The 22,703-nt window shown below is 30.3% G+C and overlaps 1 protein-coding gene across 2 annotated transcripts in view; it reads right to left on the reverse strand.

The window, feature by feature from the left end:
• The window catches only part of LOC113372468 (ADAM 17-like protease), a 45,642-nt gene that overhangs the window by 20,006 nt on the left and 2,933 nt on the right, over window positions 1-22,703 (reverse strand). The window contains exons 3-9 of one of the 2 annotated variants that reach the window (XM_026612803.1): window positions 20,428-20,549; window positions 20,237-20,366; window positions 17,117-17,502; window positions 7,289-7,427; window positions 5,911-6,146; window positions 3,565-3,773; window positions 42-280 (exon numbers count right to left, since the gene is read on the reverse strand). In XM_026612803.1, the coding sequence (XP_026468588.1) occupies window positions 42-280; window positions 3,565-3,773; window positions 5,911-6,146; window positions 7,289-7,427; window positions 17,117-17,502; window positions 20,237-20,366; window positions 20,428-20,549 (1,461 nt within the window). Of the gene's footprint in view, window positions 1-41; window positions 281-3,564; window positions 3,774-5,910; window positions 6,147-7,288; window positions 7,428-10,384; window positions 10,533-17,116; window positions 17,503-20,236; window positions 20,367-20,427; window positions 20,550-22,703 lie in introns of both variants that reach the window. The other variant, XM_026612802.1, reaches the window with a different exon arrangement.

Below are 22,703 nucleotides of genomic sequence, written 5' to 3' on the forward strand. Positions count from 1 at the left end.
CCAATAAACAATAAAATGTATTAAAAATTTTGTATACTCACTGATATCGCACATGCAACTTTGTAATGCTTGTGTTTCGCAGTATGGAATGCATTTCCCGCTTTGGCATTTTCCACGCTCCAAACAGCCGGTACCATCCATCATGGGAGGAGAACGTGGACACTCAGATGATGTACCCGTGCAACGTGATTCTTGTTCGCATGTGGCGTATTGTGCCTCGCGACATTTCACGCCGGCTGGCATATATTGACAATTCTGGCAACATGGCGAGTTTTTATCACTGTATAGAAAATGAAATTATGATAATTTTTAACATTACCATTATAATGTCAAAACTCTTAACGCTCCGTCGGGCGCTGTCCAAATATGCACAGAATCGGGCGCAATGTATCTATTTATATTTTATTTTAGTGTATTTTATATGCTATTAACTTCCCAAAGTTATGTTTGGGTTATTACTTATGTTTTCATCAAAAAATCCGATTCGCTAATTTTATGTTTTCTCGACGTTTGAAGCCATTCTGAATCAAATGAGACCAAATTTGGAAAAAGTACGTGTGTGTGTATGTGAACAGATTTTTTGCCGTAAATCCACGTTTTCTCAAAACGGCTGGACCGATTTCAAAAATTTAAAAGCCATTCGATGTGTAGCGGCCTGTCAACACGCATCGCATTTCTACTGGACAGATAGGCTCATCATAGTGACAGCACGGAGGAAACAAAAATAGTGCAAGTGTCAGTTCGGATCTCTCTATTGTTTCTCCCTAGTCTCATTGCGAAAATTTATAATTCTTAAAACTTTTCCTTTTTTAATTGTAAATACACAAATACCACCTATATTTTATAAATGATCAATATGATTACACATAGTGTTGTCAATACTAATCATACATAAAATAAACCGAGTATAAAACATAATATTTAGTGGAATTTATTATTTCTACAATATGGACCACGCTTCCATAGATGTATCTCGATGAGGACTATCGTTTGTCAGTTTCGCGCTACGATCGGCCGAGCCGTTTCTTTGTAAATCGCAGAAAAGTGAAAAATTTTTCGTCCACGTTTTAGCCCGCAATTCTGAATCGTTTAAAAATTCAAAAACCGTTCGAAAGATATTGGTTGGGAATCGTGCTGGTTAGTTTTTGGTAGACGTCGGCCGGGCCCTTTTTTGTAATAAAGTGATAAAAATTTATTTCGACGATTTTTATTATTATTTTTTTGACGATAGATACCATAGTCTTCTAGATCATACTAAAATATTACGGCCCTACGACAACTCGTTTAACTTTAAAAATTCGTCAAAGTTTGCAAAAATTGGTTTCGTTTTTTTGGTATTTGTCAAAATTAGAACTTTGATTAGTAGTAGGGTAATTTATAGTAACCGCAAACAAATCCAAAATAATTTTTTTATATATCTTTATATTGCAAGGGTTTCTGAATATTTTGGCATACCTTAGAAAAAATGGATGTAAATAATTTTTGGCACGGAAAGTTCCAGCAATTTGCCTTAAGGCACGATGCCATACACCACTAGTATTGGTATTTTGCCTTGAGGCAAGTTATATGAACTTCCCGATATGTGTAAATAATCGACTTAATCAATAAAAAAAAAACAATTTATGAGTGATTAAAAGTATTCCGAGTGAATTTATTACACATAATTGAAAACGAACGAACACGTTAACTCGGAGTATTTTCAAAAAGCAAATTTTCGAATTTTAGTATGTTCATTATATTAAGACTAACAATAAGTACTCTATCGTTATACCAAGCAAATCGTCTCATTTTAATTTTAACAAACGTCAAAAAAACTACTCATTTTCTTAACCTTTGATGATTTTTTTTAAATTAAACTACTTGTCGTAAAGCAGTAATATTTCAGAAAGTTCATAATGATATATATCGTCTAAAATAGTTCCATAAAAATCGGCTTAATTTTTTTTTTCAACAGTTAATTATAAGAAAACGGCTCGGTAGATTTTCACCTAAACCTAATCAGTATCATTCCCAACTAATAGCTTTCAAACAGTTTTAGATTGTTTAAAATCGATTCGGTAGTATGAGCTTAAATGTGGACGAAAAGTTTAACACTTTTTTCCAAATTACAAAGAAACAGCTTTGCGGATCGTCGCAAAAAACTGACAAACGAAAGTTTTCATTGAGATACCTCAAATGGCTCTTAAATTTCTGAAATCGGCTCCGACATTTTTGAGTAAACGTCGATGAAAGGTCTAATTTTGACAAATGCCGAAAAAACGATGCTAGTTTTTGCAAACTTTGAAGAATTTTTAAAATTAAACCACTTGTCGTAGGGCCGTAATATTTTAGTAAGATAAGATTATGGTATCTACCGTCAAAAAAAAATAACATGAAAATCGTCGAAAAAAATTTTTTTTCACTTTATTACAAGAAAACCGATCTTTTCCAAAAACTAATCAGCACGATTCCCAACCAATATCTTTCGAACAGTTTTTGAATTTTCAAAATCGATTCAGAATTGTGGGCTAAAACGTGGACAATTTTTTTTTCACTTTTCTGCGAATTACAAAGAAACGGCTTGGCTGATCGTCGCGCAAAATTGATAAACGCTAGTCCTCATCGAGATACATCGAATGGCTTTTAAATTTTTGAAATCGGTCCGGCCGTTTTTGAGAAAATTTCGATTTATAGCAAAAAATTTGTTCACATACACGCATACTTTCTCCAAATTTGGTCTCATTCGATTCAGAATGGCTTAAATCGTCGAAAACATAAAATTAGCGAATCGGATTTTTTGATGAAAACATAAACTTCTCCTTCGGGAAATTAATAATAAATGAATTGGCGTCTGACAAATATTTAGCAGCGCCAAAAATGTATGGCAACAAAAAATGTGAGTCTGGTGAACCTATTCAAGGTCAAAAAAATGAGAATTGGACTGACTAAAATGCTTTCAAAATGTTGAAATGGCACCTATACAAGTTGGCTGCGCACTAAAGTTCTTTCTCGAAATCATTGCTAGCACTAATCCGAAAAACCAACCTAATATCCGAAGCTTAAAAATATATACTTATAAATATATACTGAAAATGAGAGATAATTTTTATTAATTGTTACGGAGTTTAGCAATAATGGATGATGAATAATTGAGGATTTGTTCTAAAATTTCAACAAAAGCCGGACTTTTTTTCTAGTTTACACATGTATCGAACTTCGTGCACATGTGTCGACAAAAAATTGATGAGTGGGATTTAATTGACACCGTAGATTTAAAAAAAAGTTGTGATTTTTTTAACTTTTCGGAAAAATGAGATTGTTTATATTATCACCAAAAAATCCAGTTTAATAATTTTATATTCTTTTGGCGTTTCATGTCCTTCTGAAATTGTATGGATGCGCTTGAAGTATGTGAACCTAAGTTTTGATTTCATCGACAGTTTCTCGAATAAAATGTCCAAGAATTGTAACATAATCTGTCGAGACATTTTTTTATGATTTGATATATATGAGGTAATGAAAAAACTATTGACGTTGAAGAATATTGGAAACAAAATTCAATACAAGTAATACTTGCATAAATACCTGCAACGTGCGACGGGGTCTTTGCGAAGATTGCAATTTTTATCACAACACATATCATTGTCTTCCGTTCCCAGTAAACCAGCATCGCACTGCTCTTCGCCTTCAACGCGCAAATTTCCACAAAAGCTTTCTTCCGGTTCCGAAAAACAACGACCGGATTTAGCCTGAAGTACTTTTCGAATTGATCTCAAGCTGCACGGAGAAAATCGCTGGAAAATAATGAGTGGATTAAACTAAAATTAGGAAAAAATTTCCATTTTCAATAATTTCGATAAATACAGTTATTTAACTTCGACCAATCATACAATCAACTCAACTTATTTTGAAACTCGAAAATTTATATTTTCAACATGGAAAGAGTGCAAATTTGCCATTTTGTAGTCAAAATGACCAGATGACGCATAGAGATTTCAACACTCAGACAATTTTCTATACCTAACATTTATACCGCAAGTGTTCAAATTGATCAATAATTAAAAACTATTCAAAATTATTCAATTCAGATTGAATTCAATGATTGATTTCGTATGCATAATACTTTATTCGGCTTTCTCATATTGTTAACTTTCCGTAGAGTAAGATATAGTGATGGGTCAAAAAATGAAAATTAAAATGTTTGCATTTCTTCGCGTAATTCCGATTCGCTAATTTGATGTTTTCTCGATGTTTCAAGCCTTCTGGATCGAATGAGACCAAATTTGGAAAAAGTATTTATGTGTGTGTGTGTGTGTGCGCGCGTGTGTGATTTTTTGCCGTAAACCGACGTTTTCAAAAAACGGCCGGACCGATTTCAAAAATTTAAAAGCCCTTCGATGTGTTTCGCTGAGGACACTATGGTCTCGATGAGGACTAGGTCAGTTTTGTGCGACGATCGGTCAAGCCGTTTCTTTATAAATCGCAAAAAAGTGAAAAAATTTTCGTCCACGTTTTAGCCTGCAATTCTGAATCGATTTGAAAATTCAAAAACCGTTCGAAAGATATTGGTTGGGAATCGTGCTGATTAGTTTTTGGTAGAGATCGGTCGGGCCGTTTTCTTGTAATAAAGTGCTAAATTTTTTTTTCGTCGATTTTTATTATTATTTTTTCGTCTTCTAGATCATACTAAAGTATTACGGCCCTTCGACAACTCGTTTAGCTTTAAAAATTCGTCAAAGTTTGCAAAAATTAGTATAATTTTTTTTGGCATTTGTCAAAATTAGACCTTTCATCGACGTTTGCTCAGAAACGCCTGAACCGATTGCAGAAATCTAAAAACCATTTCATATATCTCAATGAGAATTATCGTTTCTCAGTTTTGTGCGACGATCGACCGAGCCGTTTCTTTGTAATTTGGAAAAAAAGTGTTAAACCATTCGTCCACATTTAAGCTCATACTACCGAATCGATTTTAAAAAATCAAAAACTGTTCAAAAGAGATTAATTGAGAATGATACTGATTAGTTTTAGGTGAAAATCTACCGAGCTGTTTTTAGGTGAAAATTAAGCCGATTTTTATGGAACTTTTTTTGGCGATAAATATCATGGTCTTACAGAACTTACTATATTACGGCCTTACGACAAGTAGTTTAATTTTAAATATTTATCAAAGTTTGTTAAAATATAAATTAGACGATTTGCTTGGTATAACGATAGAGTGCTTGGTTTTAATAAACATACAAAACCATTAGAGTCCTACGGAAACTAGTTCAATTATAAATATTATTAATTTGTGAAAATTTGCTTTTAGAAAATACTCCGAGTTAACGTGTTCGTTCGTTTTCTAGTTACTAGTTTGAAATATGACTTTAATTACATTATTGTTTTTAAATATTATGGCAAACCATGGAGAACAGTTTTGCTGAAAAAATTTATTTCAGAAGAGGTTTGTAAAAATCGACTGTCTCAACTTTTGTCCAATAGGGGCGAGGGCTTCTAAGAGAGAGCACAATGGTAATAAGTTGTCGAACAAAACGGCAGGTAATTGACCTAAATCAGATCATTCTAACTATGGTAATTAAAGCCTTCAATTTCATGAAAAAAAACTAGTTGTGTATGGCATAGTGCCTTAAGGCAAATTGCTGGAACTTCCCGAAATGAAATATTAAATATTTTTAAATAGATTATTAGAAATACTGTAACTTATATATGTATACAGAAAAGTAAATGAACAAAACTTAATCAATCGCATTTGAAATGAAGGACATTGTCTAATATTTATAAAAATTATATAAACTGAATTGCAAAGTTAAAATTATTATGGCAAAATGTTCAATTTCGATTTTTGGACGATTACTATAACTTACCCTACGGGAAGTTAATAATGGATTTCTTTTTCCTTCACCTAATATAAACGAAATGATGACTTACTTTATTATTAACGTCGTAGCCGCTAACACTATAGGTATACATCAAGAAGCTTCCGCCTTGACTGGCTGAGGGAGAGCATTCGGGAATATCAGGATCATGTTCCGACCCCCAATTATGACCAAACTCATGGGCTGTTACTAAATCAGCTTCTCTCGTTATCACTCTTTGACCATAATGATTCCTACTGCTGCTTAATCCAGAATTCAGATACAATGTATAGCCATTCTTGAAATATTCTGTTAAAAATTATTAATTTAGATACAAATTAAATTTAATATATATTCAATGCATGATAAGTTTGGAAATAAATTATAATCTTGACAAAGAGATGCTCAACAGTAATAATATGCAGAAGGCATCTGAATAGAATTGAATTGAATTGAATCAATAGACCTCAAAAATATCAGTATTATATATTAATAGTTTTAATAGACCTCAAAAATATCAGTATTATATATTAATAGTTTTAATAGTTAAATACACATAATTGCGTATAATTCTGTTCTATATAAAAATGCTTACAAGATATATATATATATATATATATATATATATATATATATATACAGGGCCGGTCCTGCCTTGCATGCAATTTTTTATTGTTTTTGAACAATAGTTCTAAAATACGTTAAAAATTTAACTTTAAAACAACAAGCTGATACTCTGAATATGACGGCTCTTACGATATCAATGAAGAGAATATTTTGGATATTGTAAATGATGAAAAATTAAATTAAATTAAAATTTAAAAAATCCAACATGAAATGTTAGATCGAGTGTTATGTTTGAAATTAAATGCTAGTTTTTTTAAATATTAATATTGCACATACAATTTTAAAATACTTGATTATAATCAACTCCCGAATCGCCTCATTATATCAAAATAATAAATACTATTTCTGAAATGCATTTCTTAAATTCTATAACTTTAATCTAACAAAAATATTAATTCTTTTGCTATGGTAGTTGAACTTAAATCTTTAAACAATTTACTACATATTGAATATTACTAAAATGTGAAATTATGATAGAGATTGTTTTATTTATTGATATCGATAATAATAAATAAATTTAAAATCAATATATCTTATACCCTTCTAGATTATATCTAATTTTGAAAAAAAAAAGTTGCATGCGGGCGCCAAGGACCCTAGGACCGGCCCTGTATATATATATATATATATATATATATATATATTTAACATTAGTATAAAACATGGAAATAAAAACAATTAATAAATTGCCAAGAACTGATTGAAATAGTTGAATTGAATTACAATAAAAAATGATCAGAATGGATGATTTACAGATACACACAGATATATATATATATATATATATATATATATATATATATAGGAATGAGTTGTGTTAGTACCTGGTGTGCAAATTCCACCAACAGAGTTTCTTCTAGGTGAACCAACATAAGCTAAACCTAATATCCCACCTTCAAATTTAAGGTCAGTGAAAAGATGAGCTAAGCAAAAATCTTTATGACTGTATTCCCGACTAAAAACCTAAACCAAGAAATTTTCTAATGTATTTATATATAATATGATCAGGTATTATTTCATTTCTTATGTATGATAGGGTCAAATGTAGAAAGATGCAGTATATTTTGATGATTATTACCGCATTGCTTTTAAAGAGTCAAAAAAGTTTCTTTGTTCGATTTTTTTTAATGATAGATGTTTCTTGTATACAGATAGATCACTTTGTTGTTTTGGTGTAAGGTTAACATTGGTAGTATGCCGTTTATCAGCAATTAGTTTTTGCGTAGATAATTTAGCACAGCGTAACGATTTGTTTTCAAAAGTGGGCGTTGAGTTGCGACATGTGGTTGTGCGTCTCATCCTTTTCGGGTAAAGATTAGACAGATAGAGAAAAATTTAACCTAACTAAGACAAAATACAAAGAAGAAAAAAATAGAAAATTCAATACAAGAAAAAAATCATAAATATTTCTTGTTAACTTTGTTCAAAAAATGATGTTTTGTTATATATTGTTATATTATATCCATAAGCTTTGTTTGAATGAATATGTTGTGTTGTGTTACATATTTCTGACTATAAAAATCGCTATAAACCATTTTGGTGTTTATACAGACATTTTTAACATAATTGTAGAATAGTCACAACCGTCCTTGGAGTGTAGACAGTTGTAACCCTCGACCTTTGCTTGTATGATTTGATTTGATTTTATTCTATTTTAATTATCGTATTTCAGCATCTACACGTAGACAAATGTCCAAATTGCCATTTAATTTACTTTTCTTTCAGCTAATTGGTAATTTAACAAAATTATGGCAGATCAAAAAAGTGGCACAACCGTACGCTTGTTTTAGATCCAAATTTGCAGAAGTTGTTTTACGTATCGCAGAGCGCCTCCAATTAGAAGCATATCGACAAAATGGCTGTGGTTTTTAATTTTTCCACAATACTTCAATATTTTGTTACTTAAAAGTACAACAAATGATTACTTGTAATATCACTGTTGCAGTTACTTTTTCTTCCATCCAAAAAATGATACAAAACACGTTTTTAAGTTACAGTGGCGTTACCCCTTAAACAAAATACTTTTTAACAGGGTTCCATCCAGAAAATACAAATAGGAACACAACCGAGTCCGAATTTACTCTTCTTAAGTAGCAAAAAATAATATTACAACAACAACCATGTTTGTGAAAAAGAATGTTTAATTATAAAACAAATTAAATTAAAATAATGATGGCGACATCACGCAACGGGTTACATGTGACAATCAGGGGTTAATAACATAAGGGTTAAATGTGACAGTCAAGCAGTTTCTGATGATGGTCATCATTATCTTAATTTAGTTTCTTCAAAACTTTTTAATTCCATTAAAAAATTTGGATTATCTGAACTAAGGGCTGTTTATAAAGTCTTTAGTTTAAATTATTATTTAAGTAGACAAATTATAGGGGTGTTTTAAAAAAAATATATAACATTTTTTTGTTAACTTAAGGATGAAATGAATCTATATTTCAAAATTTCATGCATATCGGATCACATTAAAAAACTCGGAGCCAAGAAGCTCTTATAAATGCATAAATGCTCTTATAAATTATTCAGGATCATCATCAAAACATTATTAAGCTTTTCATTTTAAGAACGTATGCCCTAAATTAATATAGATAAGAGCATTATAACAAATATTCAAGTATGCATCAAGCTTTCACTTTATACTCAATGGTATTAAATATTGTATATTTAGTATATTTATATTAATTGATTAAAACTTATAGTAATAATAATAATTACAATACAACTCTACTACAAGAAATGTTTAAGTATTTAAACATTATTTCTAGTAGAGCATAGAAATGTATTTTCTAACTTTGCCATATGTCATAACTGTAATTTAATTATTTTTTTACATGCACAACAAATACGGTAAAATGCATTCATTGAAATAATACATAATCACTATAGTAATGAAAACATGCAAAATTCTGTTTGATAAACAGTTTTAGTCTAAGAGCCAGTGAACTATTTGACTAACCCGTTTTCTCAGAGCAAGAATTTTTTTTAATGATATTTTATTATCGGTACATTAAGAAAGTGCCGGTCTGGCAAGCATCTCGCGATTGCGTCATCATCCCTCGAGTTTTTGAAAATGTAAAAAAAAAAAAATTTAACTTGCTTTCACAAGGCTTAAATTTTGAGGGTGTATTCTTTGAGGGTGTTCAGAAAGCATATGTAAAATGACAGACCATTCTGACGATTGCAAGGGTCTGCCAGACGAGTACATAATAGTCACGACGCGCAAGGGTGTGGGCGCATTGCCATACATAATTGACTAATACCCTTGTATTTGAATAATTTATACGCCATTTTGAAGGTCACATCCGATATATCAAACTTCAACTTTGTATCTCACCTTATGGCCGAGATATCATTGAAAATATGCCAGAGTGGCCCCTTTTTCAAACTCAATTTTTGGCGTAACCAAAAAAGATATCGAAAAAAAAACGTGATTCTACTCATATTGGCTTAGACCACATAATGTATAGTAATATATGCTAAATAATCCTTTATTATTAGCTAAAAGGATAAAATAATTATTCAATTAATGTTTTCGGATAGTGCGTTTTGTTTAATTACTTTCTTATTAGCGTTATTCGAAAGCCTATTGTTTTTACTTCTAGCACTGCGAATATTGTTCAAATCAAATTTGTGGAACACATTTAAAAATTGAAGAAACAAGAATTGATTTTTTTTTTACATTTTCAAAAACTCGAGGAATGATGACCCAATCGCGAGGTGCTTGCCAGACCGGCACTTTCTTAATTTACCGATAATAAAATATTATTAAAAAAAATTCTAGCTTTGAGAAAACAGGTTAGTCAAACAGTTCACTGGCTCTTAGACTATTTGGGCAGTTAATGATAGTATTATTGCGTTGTTAATTACTATTGGCTAAAGAGTTAGTTGTAATAACAATAAAAATGCACCGAAAGTGCAGATTCCGCCAGGAGAACGAAGTCTCGACGATGCTATGTATCCAAGGCCCAACACATTTTTACCGCTATTGCCAAATGTCTGATGAGTAAATAAATGCGCTAGACAAAACTTTGCATTATCAGCGTTTCTAGAAAATACCTAATTAATTATAAAATTAAATTTTAAATTATAAAATAAATACAAATGCAAAATGATAACATATAAAAAAAAAACAATAATAATATTTAAAGCTATATAACGGAAATGTAAACATTGATCCTGTAGAGTACAACTTTGTATTAGCAGAAGCAAAATAAGTTTCAGATTGCTGGGTTCTATATTCTTATAGAGTGATTGCTACAATACGTACTATATTCTTATCGATTTACGTATAAAACACATTAAAAAACCCCAAATCAAATTTGGACGGCAAAGGTTTTTTTCATAATCATTCATAATGTCTTTTATGCAAAAGGTTTATGGCAGATCAAAGGTTTATGGCACAACCGTACCCAGTATTAGATCTAAATTTGCAGAAGTTGTTTCACGTGCCGCAGAGCGCCTCCAATTAGACGCACATCGACAAAATGGCTGGGGTTTTTAATCTTTTTTACAATACTTTTTTATTTTGTTAAGTAACAAAGTACAATAAATAACTATGTACTTGTAATATCACTGTTGTAGTTACTTTTTCTTCCATCCGAAAAGGATAAAAAACACGTTTTTACGTTATAGTGGCATTACCCCTTAAACAAAATACTTTTTAAAAAACGCAAAAAACATCCCACAGATGCTACAGAATACATATGCAAGTCACAGGTTGCGCAATTATACAGTATCGTCTGCGGCCGGCTTAAATCAAATACAATCCATGAAATTTTAGGATTTTCAAGATAAAATAAAAATAAAAATTCAATTACAATACGAGTTTTATTTATATGATGCTATAAATAATTGTTAATAATCATTTATAATGTCTTTTATGCAAAAGTTTTATGATATTTTTCGATACAAAATTGTTGATACAAAATTGTGTGCGACTAGTCTTGTTTTTCTCTGACAAGGAGAGTCTCAGACCTACTACCTACTCTTCTGAGATTTTGATGAAACTTTGCATGGTGAGTTTGTAGTCAAATTTAATATCTTTAAATGTTATAGGCTTGAGCTAACTGGTTTAATTATAAAAAATAATTAAAATTGTGTTCCGTATCGACGTCTCGGTAGCTTTATTAGTAAGAGTGCTTGTCCTGCCTTTTGCGTTCATAAGTAATAGAACTAAAATTATCTAGTTCCGTCAGAAAAAAAAATCTTTTTTTATTTTTTTAAACTTATTTTTATGTTTGAATAGCTAAATATTGCAAAAAAAATATTAGAACTATTAACCCATTTCAAATAATTTGCAAACAAAAAATGATATGTTTGAATCAAATCTCTAAGTAAGTACATATATTATATGTATTTACATAGGATATTAACAATTCTACATATTTTAAATTCTGCTATATGTGACTATAAATTGCACTATAATAAAATTTTGGAAGGCGTATTTGTCGCATATTCAAAACATTATATAATATTATATTTCTCTGTTTCTGGCCTCTAATTTTCGAAAATACAAATATGAGGTAATACATTGTCAAATGTAATTTTGCGCGTCTTTTCCTCTGATTAATTTCTTATTTGTCTAATTCATGTGGTAGTAATTTTGTGGTAGAAATATAAAAAATAAATCATACACTGGCCGGTTTTGAATCCGATCGTTTTTAACTTATTCATCTATATATCGAAACGCAAAAAGTAGGTTAAACGCTCTAACTCAGTGGTTCCTAACCTTTTCAATGTCACTACTTCTGTGAATAAGTATGGGAATTGAGTTAACCCCTAGCTAATTTAAAATAATTAAAACCACACAAATTCGAACAAAAATATGTTTATTATCTAACTAAATTCTAAGAAATTGCACGTTTAGGTAACTAGTAAAGTAAAGTAATATGCAAATCTTGAAGTTAACTCGTATGAAGGTTGAAATTGCTTTGCATTCGCAAATTTGACAATATTAGGTTCGGTTTTACCAACGCGCATCTCAGGTCATGCTCAACATTCAGACGGTTTCTTCGATGATTTTGTCTTATTTATTATTTACTAATTGCTCACTTAGTTGTGTAAACATTGACACATCACCAGCCTGAACTGCGTTGGTAAAGTTCCAATTTGCTCACAAAACTTGCGATTTTATCCTGCAACGTCAAAATATTCGTTTCATTTCCTTGAAATGAAATATTCAGACTCTTAATTTCAGTGAAAAAATGAGCAAGGTACGACATTTTTAGAACAAATGTTTGGTCTTTAATTTTTGCATAATATTTTTTTTTTGTGTTCTCTGATTTTCAAAAAACAATCGAATTTCTTCTCGTAATTCGTAAACCCTACTTTTGCCTCTTGATAACCAACGTACCTCTGTAGGGTACAAAAGAGCATTAAAAGAGGGACCAACTTCATCGCACAAAACTTTGAATAATCTTGAGTTAGTAGCACTGCTTCGAATATGATTAACAATTTTTACTATGTTACTAAACGTGTTTATCAAATCTGGTGGAAGCGTTTTCACAACCAAAGCGTAACGGTGTATCAAGCAATGATAGCCGAAAACTTGAGGAGCAACTTGTTTCACGAGCGCCTGAAAACTTTTGCCGCGAGTAGTAGTGGGCAAAGACTTGCAGAATAAATATTCCTCCTTTACATCATCATCTTTTAATGTATCGTGTAAACACCAATAATTGTGAACACAAAGCAACATCTGTGGACTCGTCCAACTGCAGCGCAAACATAGGACTTTCCTTTATTTCAGAAATAACAGTGGCTAGAATATCGGCACTCATTTCACATATGCGAATTTGAATAGTAGGGTTTGAAAGTGTGATTTGTTTAATCTTAGCTACATGTTGCTCACCAATAACAAGTGTTACTGAATCTAACAAGCAAGATGAGGTCCTCTCCTATAGTGTGTGGTTTTTTATTACGTGCGATGCGATAAGCAATTTTGTATAAAGATTGATGGCATGATTCATTTGCTTTCTGTATATCGCCTGTAGAAACATGCGCAAAGACTTCAGAATCTTCTCCTTTTTCTTAAAAAAAATCTATATTTTTATCTGCGAACTCAGCCGCCACAAGAGAACGCCGTGCTACCGTTTACCGTACTATTATATTTCTTTATTGCTATTTTAATACTATTTCGTGCCATCCCGTGTTACCCCCCTAGAACTCCATTTTACCCCTGCGGGGGTAATTACCCACAGGTTAGGAAGCACTGCTCTAACTGATAGAGCTACCGACACGTATCGTGACATCCTCGGAGGATGTTGCATTTCTCAATAAATATTTTTAACCCTCGACTTGGACCTTATATTGTAGGAACCATAGTAGACGTGGGTGGAGGATGACTTTTGCACTGAGGTGCAATCCTTTGGCGACAATGTCTATTGTCGTTGTTTTAATTAATTTTTATAATAACACCACTTCTCATTTGCCTATAATATTTTAAGGTTTCCGGTTTGACTATAAACTCTAATACCTCTATAATCATGCGAAATTTCATCAAAATCCCAGAAGGGTAAATCTGAGGTTCTTGTGAGTAAACTAAATGGTCAATTTCATTTTTCTGTAAGCTGTTCAAGTTATCTTTCAAGTTATCAAGGTTTTCGGTTTGACTATAAACTCTAACACCTCTATAATCATGCGAAATTTCATCAAAATCCCAGAAGGGTAAATCTGAGGTTCTTGTGAGTAAACTAAATGTTCAATTTCATTTTTCTGTAAGCTGTTCAAGTTATCTTTCAGTAAGCCCTTATCACTTCACTATTTTTTTATTATGATGTAATAACAATTTTCATTACCACAACTAATACAGAATTAAGCACCTATATCTAATGCATCCACAAATATAATTACGTGCGCAGAACATGCATATTCTGTAACATTCGACGAGCTAATTACAACCACCAAGTCTATTTCCTCAAATATTATAATAACATTTTGTAAACAATTATTGACAAGTTCTGGCAAGCTTTAACTACTCAAAGATAGAATCTGTGAGAATAAATTTACATTTTGGGACCGCGTTTCCAAACGTCGGCACTTTTATTAAAATAAATCGAGAGGTTAAATAGTGTCTATATCAAATAATAATACTCTAAAAACATATTTGAATAATAATATAAGCAATTATATATAAAATAACTAGTGGGGTGTCTGCGTGTATGGCATATCGTGCCTTAAGGCAAATTGCTGGAACTTCCCGTACCGTAACGAAATGTTTGAGGAATACTGAATGTTTTCAAATAGATTATTATAAATATTGTAACATTGTCTAATATTTATAAAAATTATATAAACTGAATTGCAAAGTTGAAATTATTTGTTTAAAGTATATTAGAACTTTAGTCAGAATTAAAAATAAAATCTGATTTATTTTCGATACACAAAAAAAAATGTTTCGTGACCGAAAAATTGTATCCATACATACATATATACACACACACATCCATTTTTTCTGAGGTATGCCAAAATATTCAGAAACCTTCAAAACGTCGAGAAATGTAAAAATTTTCAATTTAGATTTTTGGACGATTACAATAACTTACCCTACGGGAAGTTAAAAAAATACTGGTTCTCTGCGGTGGCTACAATTGTAGCCTTAACGCATTCTGTTTTTAAGAAATCCGTTATATAGCTTATGGCTAAAAGCACAATGAAAAAACATGTATTTCTTTCAAAAATTTATTTTACATTCATACGTTACGGCTATAATCCTAGCCTTCATTCGGCGGAAACTTAAAATAAAATTAAAAAGTAAAACAATTGAATTGAAGTAAAAAGAAAAAATAAAAAGAGTAAATAGTACTTACAATTAGTTAATCTTAGTGCTTGGATTATAGCCGCAACGTATGGATGTAAAATAATTTTTTCAAAGAAATTCATGTTTTTTATTGATGTTATGCCCGTTATATATATATATATATATATATATATATATATATATATATATGTATATATATTAGGGTGGTCCTTAAAATGGTCATTTTTGAATTTCCTTGCTCCCAGGGGCTCAACTGGTTCCAAATAGATAAAAAACAATTCTCTGAAAGTCTTAGCTCTTAATATTAACGTTTAGATAGAGCGCAATTCAATCAAAGTTTGTATGGAAAGAGCATGGAAAACATTTTGAAAATTTAAAAAAATGTTTTAGATATAACTTAGTGACAAATGAATGAGTTTTATTCATTCATTTGTTCGCTAAATTACATCTAAAAAACATTTTTAACATTTTTGATAATTTTTGAAAATTTTTCCATGCTATTTCCATACAAAACTTTGATTGATTTGCGCTCTATCTAAACGTTAATATTAAGAGCTAAAACTTTCAGAGAATTGTTTTTTATCTATTTGGAACCATTTGAGCCCCTGGGAGCAAGGAAATTCGAAAATGACCATTTTAAGGACCACCCTAATATATATATATATATATATACTAGCCGGCCCGACAGACTTCGTCCTGTTAAAAAAAAATTGTAATGTGGCGGTGTTTTGTGCCTACCTTTTTTCTATTCTTTGCAAAAAATTATCCTGAACAGAACCGCCACCCTGGTAATAATTCGGTGTGAATTAAAAATAATTAAATAAAACACTATAAGCATTTAAATGTAAGTAATTTTAATCATGTAAATCATAATTCAAAAATCAGTTCAATTTTTATTGTAGTGCTTTGTGATAAACGATGTTTTTTGTTTGATTACCTGGCGAATTGGATGGTTTTCCAATACGGGAACAGACAACATACAATTTTCCATGTGAGAAACATGGGTTTTCCAAATTAATACCACAAACACTTAATGATACCATAAACGCACTGGAAACTGTAGTCGTTTAATCTCAAATCTTTTTTTATCGCTAACCTTGTGCCGTTGCAAAGGTGCGGTTGGTCGATATTTCGCAACATTATAATTGCCGATCCAACCTTTAATTGAAGATTGTGAGGTGACAATCCTAGCAAATCCATCGAGTTTAAAAACTCCGGTGCATCGTCTTGGTTAGTTGCCGAATCAACTGATTCGCCTACAATTTGTTCTTGAATTTTGAAATTTAATTAATTTACATCAATGTTTTTGGCTGCCAATATAGCTTGATTAATAGGAAGATATTTCTATGTTTATATAAATATATTCAAGATTATCAAAAACTACACAAAATGTCATGACATAGATCATTGTTTTTTATACAAATTGCGTTGCCTACTCGATTAAAGAAGAAAAGGGCTATTTTTAGGGTTTTCCCGGGTATTATTCGTTTTTTTCTCGCCGTAACAACCATCCTTGGACTTCAACGAACATTTTAAAAAAAGAATTGGCCAAATTGGTCCAGGCGTTGTTGAGTTATGCGCTTACCAACACATTTTGCGATCTATTTTTATATATAAGATATATATATATATATGTATATATATATATATATATATGTATATATATAATATTGACAATATTAAATCATTCTGTTCCTGTTCATATAATTATAAGACGTGACGATAGTAAAGCGAAAAAGAAATTTGTAAGATGTAATTTTCAAAAAAAAATATTGATGTACTTCTAATGTAAAAAATACAAATTTAATCTAATTGATAAAATATTAAATGGGTATTTATACATGCAAAAGTTATTATTAATACTTAAATGTAAAAATATATTTACCTCAAGCAAATTTCTCACATCCCATTTTTCTCGAATCATATTGTAATGAGCTTCTCCTCCCTTGACTCTCGTAGGTTCAGCATGAACAACAATTTTTTTGATTACAAAACCCATTCCCTTGAAGCCATCCTGTTCCTGTCTGTCTTGCCATATTGTATCATTGTAAATTTTGTGCACTCTATCGATTAAACTTATAAGATAGTTTATTGTTGTCTTTGTATTGCTTGCTCCCATTTCTTGAAAGAAACGATAATCCGCTACTAAGAGAAGTGGACATCTCGTCTTCGTCGGTGTATACTCATATTGATCTATTTGGCGTTTGTTTCTTGTCGAATTTTCGTTATCTTGTAAAGTTTCAACCTCGATTTCGTCATCATTATCTTTTTCTAATAAATAAAATAATGTGGAAATTGAAAAAAAAGAAGAATAATTAGAAACCAATAGTTTATCTAAAAACATTTTGAATGCTACTTTCATGTACTTTCATTGGGTGTGAAAAAAGTTGACAACGAATTAAAGTTTTTGAAAAATTTACTTAAATAACCTCTGTCTGTCTGAGATATAAAAATAATGTATATATATAAATAAAAAAAAATAAAAATAATGATAATATAAATCATTGGTTATTAAATTCTGTACCAGCATATATCGACTTTTATAATTTACTTATAAAATGTATTCAACGATTTTAATTATTTCTATAAAATCGACTTGGTCGATTAAGTAAGTTTTAGCTCTTAATATTAACTTTTAGATAAAGCGCAATTCAATCAAACTTCGTATGGAAATAGCATGAAAATTTTTTTAAAAATTAAAAAAAAACATTTTTTTAGGTATAACTTAGCGACAAATGAATTAAAAGTGAAAATTCGTGTCATTTTTTATTGAAAATTCGACGCTCTGCAAAATTTTTGAAAATTTTTTATGCTATTTCCATACAAAACTTTGATTGGATTGCGCTCTATCTAAAAAACAATATTAAGAGCTAAAACTTTCAGAGAACTGTTTTTTATCAATTTGGAACCATTTGAGCCCTTGGAAGCAAGGAAATTCGAAAATGTCCATATCAAGGACCACCCTAATATATATATATATATATATATATATATATATATACATATATATACATATATATATATATTTATATATATATATATATATATATATATATTTATGTATTTGTATATGTATATGCATATATATGTATACTCGTATATTAATTAAAACCAATAGTTTTTATTGAAACAATTATTAACTTCCCGTAGGGTAAGTTATAGAAATCGTAAAAAAATCGAAAATGAAATTTTTTATATATCTTTACGTTTCAAAGGCAAGCCTTACAAAAAATGTATGTATGTGTGCGGATACAAATTTTCGTCGTCGATTTCAGGAACACGAATCAACCGATTTGAATAATTTAAAAAACATTTGATTCGTATTTATAAGGAGGCGTGCTGATTAGTTTTTGGCAAAGGCAGGTCTATCCGTACCAAAGATACGGGGCAAAAAGTGCCAATTACGGTACCTCACTTTTTAAGAGAACGGAGCTTCCGATTTTAATAATTCAAAAAATACTTCACATATTGACAATATGAAGAACTGATTGGGAAGGCAGGTCTAGCGGTTTCGAAGATCTAGTAAAAAAGTAAAAGAAAGCCATTTGGCGGTCAAAAATGATCATTAGACATATGCACATCAAATTATCAGAAATTTAATGGTTTCAGAAGTTTTAATAATTGCTTTGGAAAAAGTTCAAAATTTCCAGAATATTGATATAATAAGCGGATCCAAAAATTGAAATAAACAAAACGAATTTACGGGTTTTGCATATCAGCATTATAACCCCTACCACTTGGCTTCAATCAAAATATCTGAAAACCTGTCCGGGATTTTACCTACAATTTTCCAAATTTTCACGACGATTGGACGTATAAATATAGTTTATGAAAAAAGATATAACTAGTGGCGGTATGGCATCGTGTCTTAAGACAAATTGCTTGAATTTGTCGTACCGTAACGAAATGTTCGAAGAATATTAATTAAATGTTTTCAAATAGATTATTATAAATACTGTAATATTTTTTAATATTTATAAGAATTATAAAAACTGAATTACAAAGTTAAAATCATTTATTTAAAGTAGGGTGCTGTAGACAAAAGTGGGCCACGTTTTTATTTTTGGTTGTAAAATTGTTAAAAATGAAAATATTTTTTTTTGTAGTTGTAAGGGTACTCCAAAATGCAACCTTTTATCATAGCAGATGCAAAGCAGATGCTTGCAATTATGTTTGGAAGTATATCTTTTTTTAATTGGCAAAAAAAAGTGTATTTACCGTGTTTTTCGAAAATGTAGGGAGAAGTGGACCGCCCAAATTTTTATCTGAAAAACATGCTGCTATATGCTACAAAACATCTGAGGGTTTTCAAATGCGCTTATTACAAATTATATAAACTGAATTACAAACTTGAAATTATTTATTTTAAATATATAAGCAAGCTTTAGAACTTTAGCCAAAATTCAAATTAAAATCAGATTAAAATTTCAAAAGCCAAAAATCGAATTATTTTCGATAAAAAATTGATTTTTTTCCCAAAGCAATTGTTTTGACAACAAAAGCAGAAAGTTTTCTGATCTGATGCTTAGTTCTCTCAAAAACTATCATTTCTTGTACATTTAGCTCTATATCTTCGAAATGGCTAAACCTGCCTTTGCCAAAAACTAATCACCCCTTCTCCTAATCATTACAAATTGAATGTTTTTCAGATCATTGAAATCGGATACTCCGTTCTCTCGAAAACTCGATTTGTATTTTCTGCACTCTTTGCTCAGTATCTCCATAACGGCTGGACCTGCCTTTGACAAAAACTAATCGGCACATCTCCCTATGAATAAAAATCGAATGTTTTTTGAACCATTCAAATCTGATTGAACGAAAAAATGCTGACACACAAAACGCACACACACATCCATTTTTTCTGAGGTATGCCAAAATGTTTAGAAACCTTCAAAATGTTGAGAAATGCAAAAATTTTCAATTTCGATTTTTGGAAGATAATTACAATAACTTACCCTACGGGAAGTTAATAATTGACATATCCCCTGATTTTTTAAAAAAATACCTGCTCCCTCTCTAACATATCCACAAGTTTTTGAACTTTGTCCAGAGTGTTCCCAACTTAACAAAACATCAGACTGGCGATAAGCAATCATAGTCTCATTTCCATGATGTTGAAAATGTCTCCAAGAAGGCTAAAAATTTTAATTAATGAAGTTTTGTTCTAAATAGGTATCGCGTGATATTGTTTAGTACCTCAATGTGATAAATTTCATCAGGCAGATGAATAGTAGCTGTAACCAATCCATTTTCTATGTGCACCCTGGCATCAGAGTCAATTTCTCCAAACAATCTTCCTTTAAAAAAGTTGTCATGATCTGCAAAGATAGTTGAAAGTCAATTAATTTAATTAATACTTAATGTAAATCATGTTTTGCCTAATACAAAATAGTAAAACACGAATACGCCGCCATTGAAATTAATATGACCTTATCTATGCCTTTGACTTTGGAGTAGATTTTTAGAAAAAGTGAAACAAAGAAAAAGTTAACGCAATAAAACCGATCTCATCTGTAGATTTTAATTGTAAGATAATTATAGAACATGAATATAAAATTTGCAACGTATTTTTTTTTTTAAAAATAATCGGTATTTTGCTCAACCACGAGCTCAATTTTTTGATAAAATTGGCTCCATATACACTGACACAAAATTCCGTTCCGTAAGTAGTCGTACGCAATTCCATGAAATTATAATAATAATTTATTTCAATGAAAATTATGAAAAACGAGAAATTAAAAAAAAAACTTTCGAACAAAAATAAAACTATGCGTGTTTTCAGATGCGTGAAAATAATGGACTTAATCAATAAGAATTAAGCAGGGCCGGTCCTGTCTTGCATGCGATGCATGCAAAAATGCGGGCGCACGCCTTAGGGGGCGCCAAAATGAGATTCGGAAATAAAATTTATAACATATTAATGAATTATAATAAACTATCTAACTTAACTAGGGATACGGGGACACAAAAAGCATATTTATTTTACTATGTGATATCAGTAGAAACAATTATCCAAATAATAACTCTGCAAATTACTAAATAACAGCTCTGTTTATTGCTTAATCTACTTATTCAATATTTTCTTTGTTTGAAGTTACCGTGGAATCGAAAAAGAAATTATCTAGTGTTCAATTCCGTAAGCGCAAACCTACGAAGTTTTAAATTATTGGGCATTATTGACGAAAAATGGCGATTTAGTTGAAACGGAACTTGTTAAAAATATAAACAAATTATAATAGGAAAAATAAAAAATGGGGAATCAGTGCCTAGAAAATGGCATGTTTATTCCGAGAAATTGAATTGTAACAGTTGCTTTTGTTCCAAATGTTTCGCTTCTGATGAATTTTGAATATTGAAGACATGCGTGATTAGGGTTATGGAAACGGAACAAATCTAAAAAATGAAAGCAGAATTTACTTTGGAACAAAAATTTTAAGGCTTTTTTTATACCTAGTGGTGTCCATACTCTAAATTTAATTATTATTAACTATGCAGAAATAATACATATCAAACATAATTAGATTTTTTTTTTCAATATAGTTCAAGAAATGCGTTTTTTCTTTTTTTCATTTTTTACTGATTTTTGGACAATACTTCTAAAATACGTTAAAAAATTATCACAATCACAATTGAAACAATCTGGTACTCTGAGTATGACGGGAAAACAAGGATGAATACAATTCGGGTCTTACGATATCAATAAGGAGAATTTTACGCCGCAATTTTTAATATTGTAAATAATAAAAAATTAAATTAATTTAAATTTAAAAAATCCCACATGAAATACATAAAAGCTAGTTGTTTTTAGCTCTCCTGGCATGATTTGCTCAATAGAATAAATTGCGTAATAAATAAGTAAAATGTTTCAAAATCCAAATATTTGCACATACGTTAAAAATTGAAAATTTAAAAATATTTGATAATAATCAACCCGCAAATCGCCTCGATTTTCTAAATAAATTTAAAATCAATGTATTTTATACGCTTTTAGATTATATCTAATTTTTTGTATACTAAATCCTAAATAATTAAAAATCTTAGATTAAACTAAATCCAGAATAATTAAAAATTAATTTGAAAACAATTTATATAAATATTTATTTAATTTTAATGATAAACTGTTAAAACAGTTAAAATTAATAGGGGGGGGGGCGCTAGAATAAAAGTTGCATGCGGGCGCAAAGGACCCCAGGACCGGCCCTGGAATTAAGATTTAACTATTTAAATTAAATATCCATCATTTAGTTCTGAATAAAGTTTTCACTTTCATTAAAAACTAATAAATACGATTTTCAATTAATACCTTTCAAACGAACTTATCAGTAATTGTATTATTTTTAGTTCAGAAATAAGCGTTAGTGTCTCCCACAAGCGCAACCAATTAATTCAAATTTTAAGTTTTATTTTAGTTAAAGTTTTTAGTTTTATTATATTTAAACTACTTTTCTAGAACTATATTTTATATTTTAAGA

Source organism: Ctenocephalides felis, unplaced genomic scaffold (assembly GCF_003426905.1).
Source record: "Ctenocephalides felis isolate EL2017-DRISC unplaced genomic scaffold, ASM342690v1 CF-g0.4_SCAFFOLD_01604, whole genome shotgun sequence".
Classification (NCBI taxonomy): domain Eukaryota; kingdom Metazoa; phylum Arthropoda; class Insecta; order Siphonaptera; family Pulicidae; genus Ctenocephalides; species Ctenocephalides felis.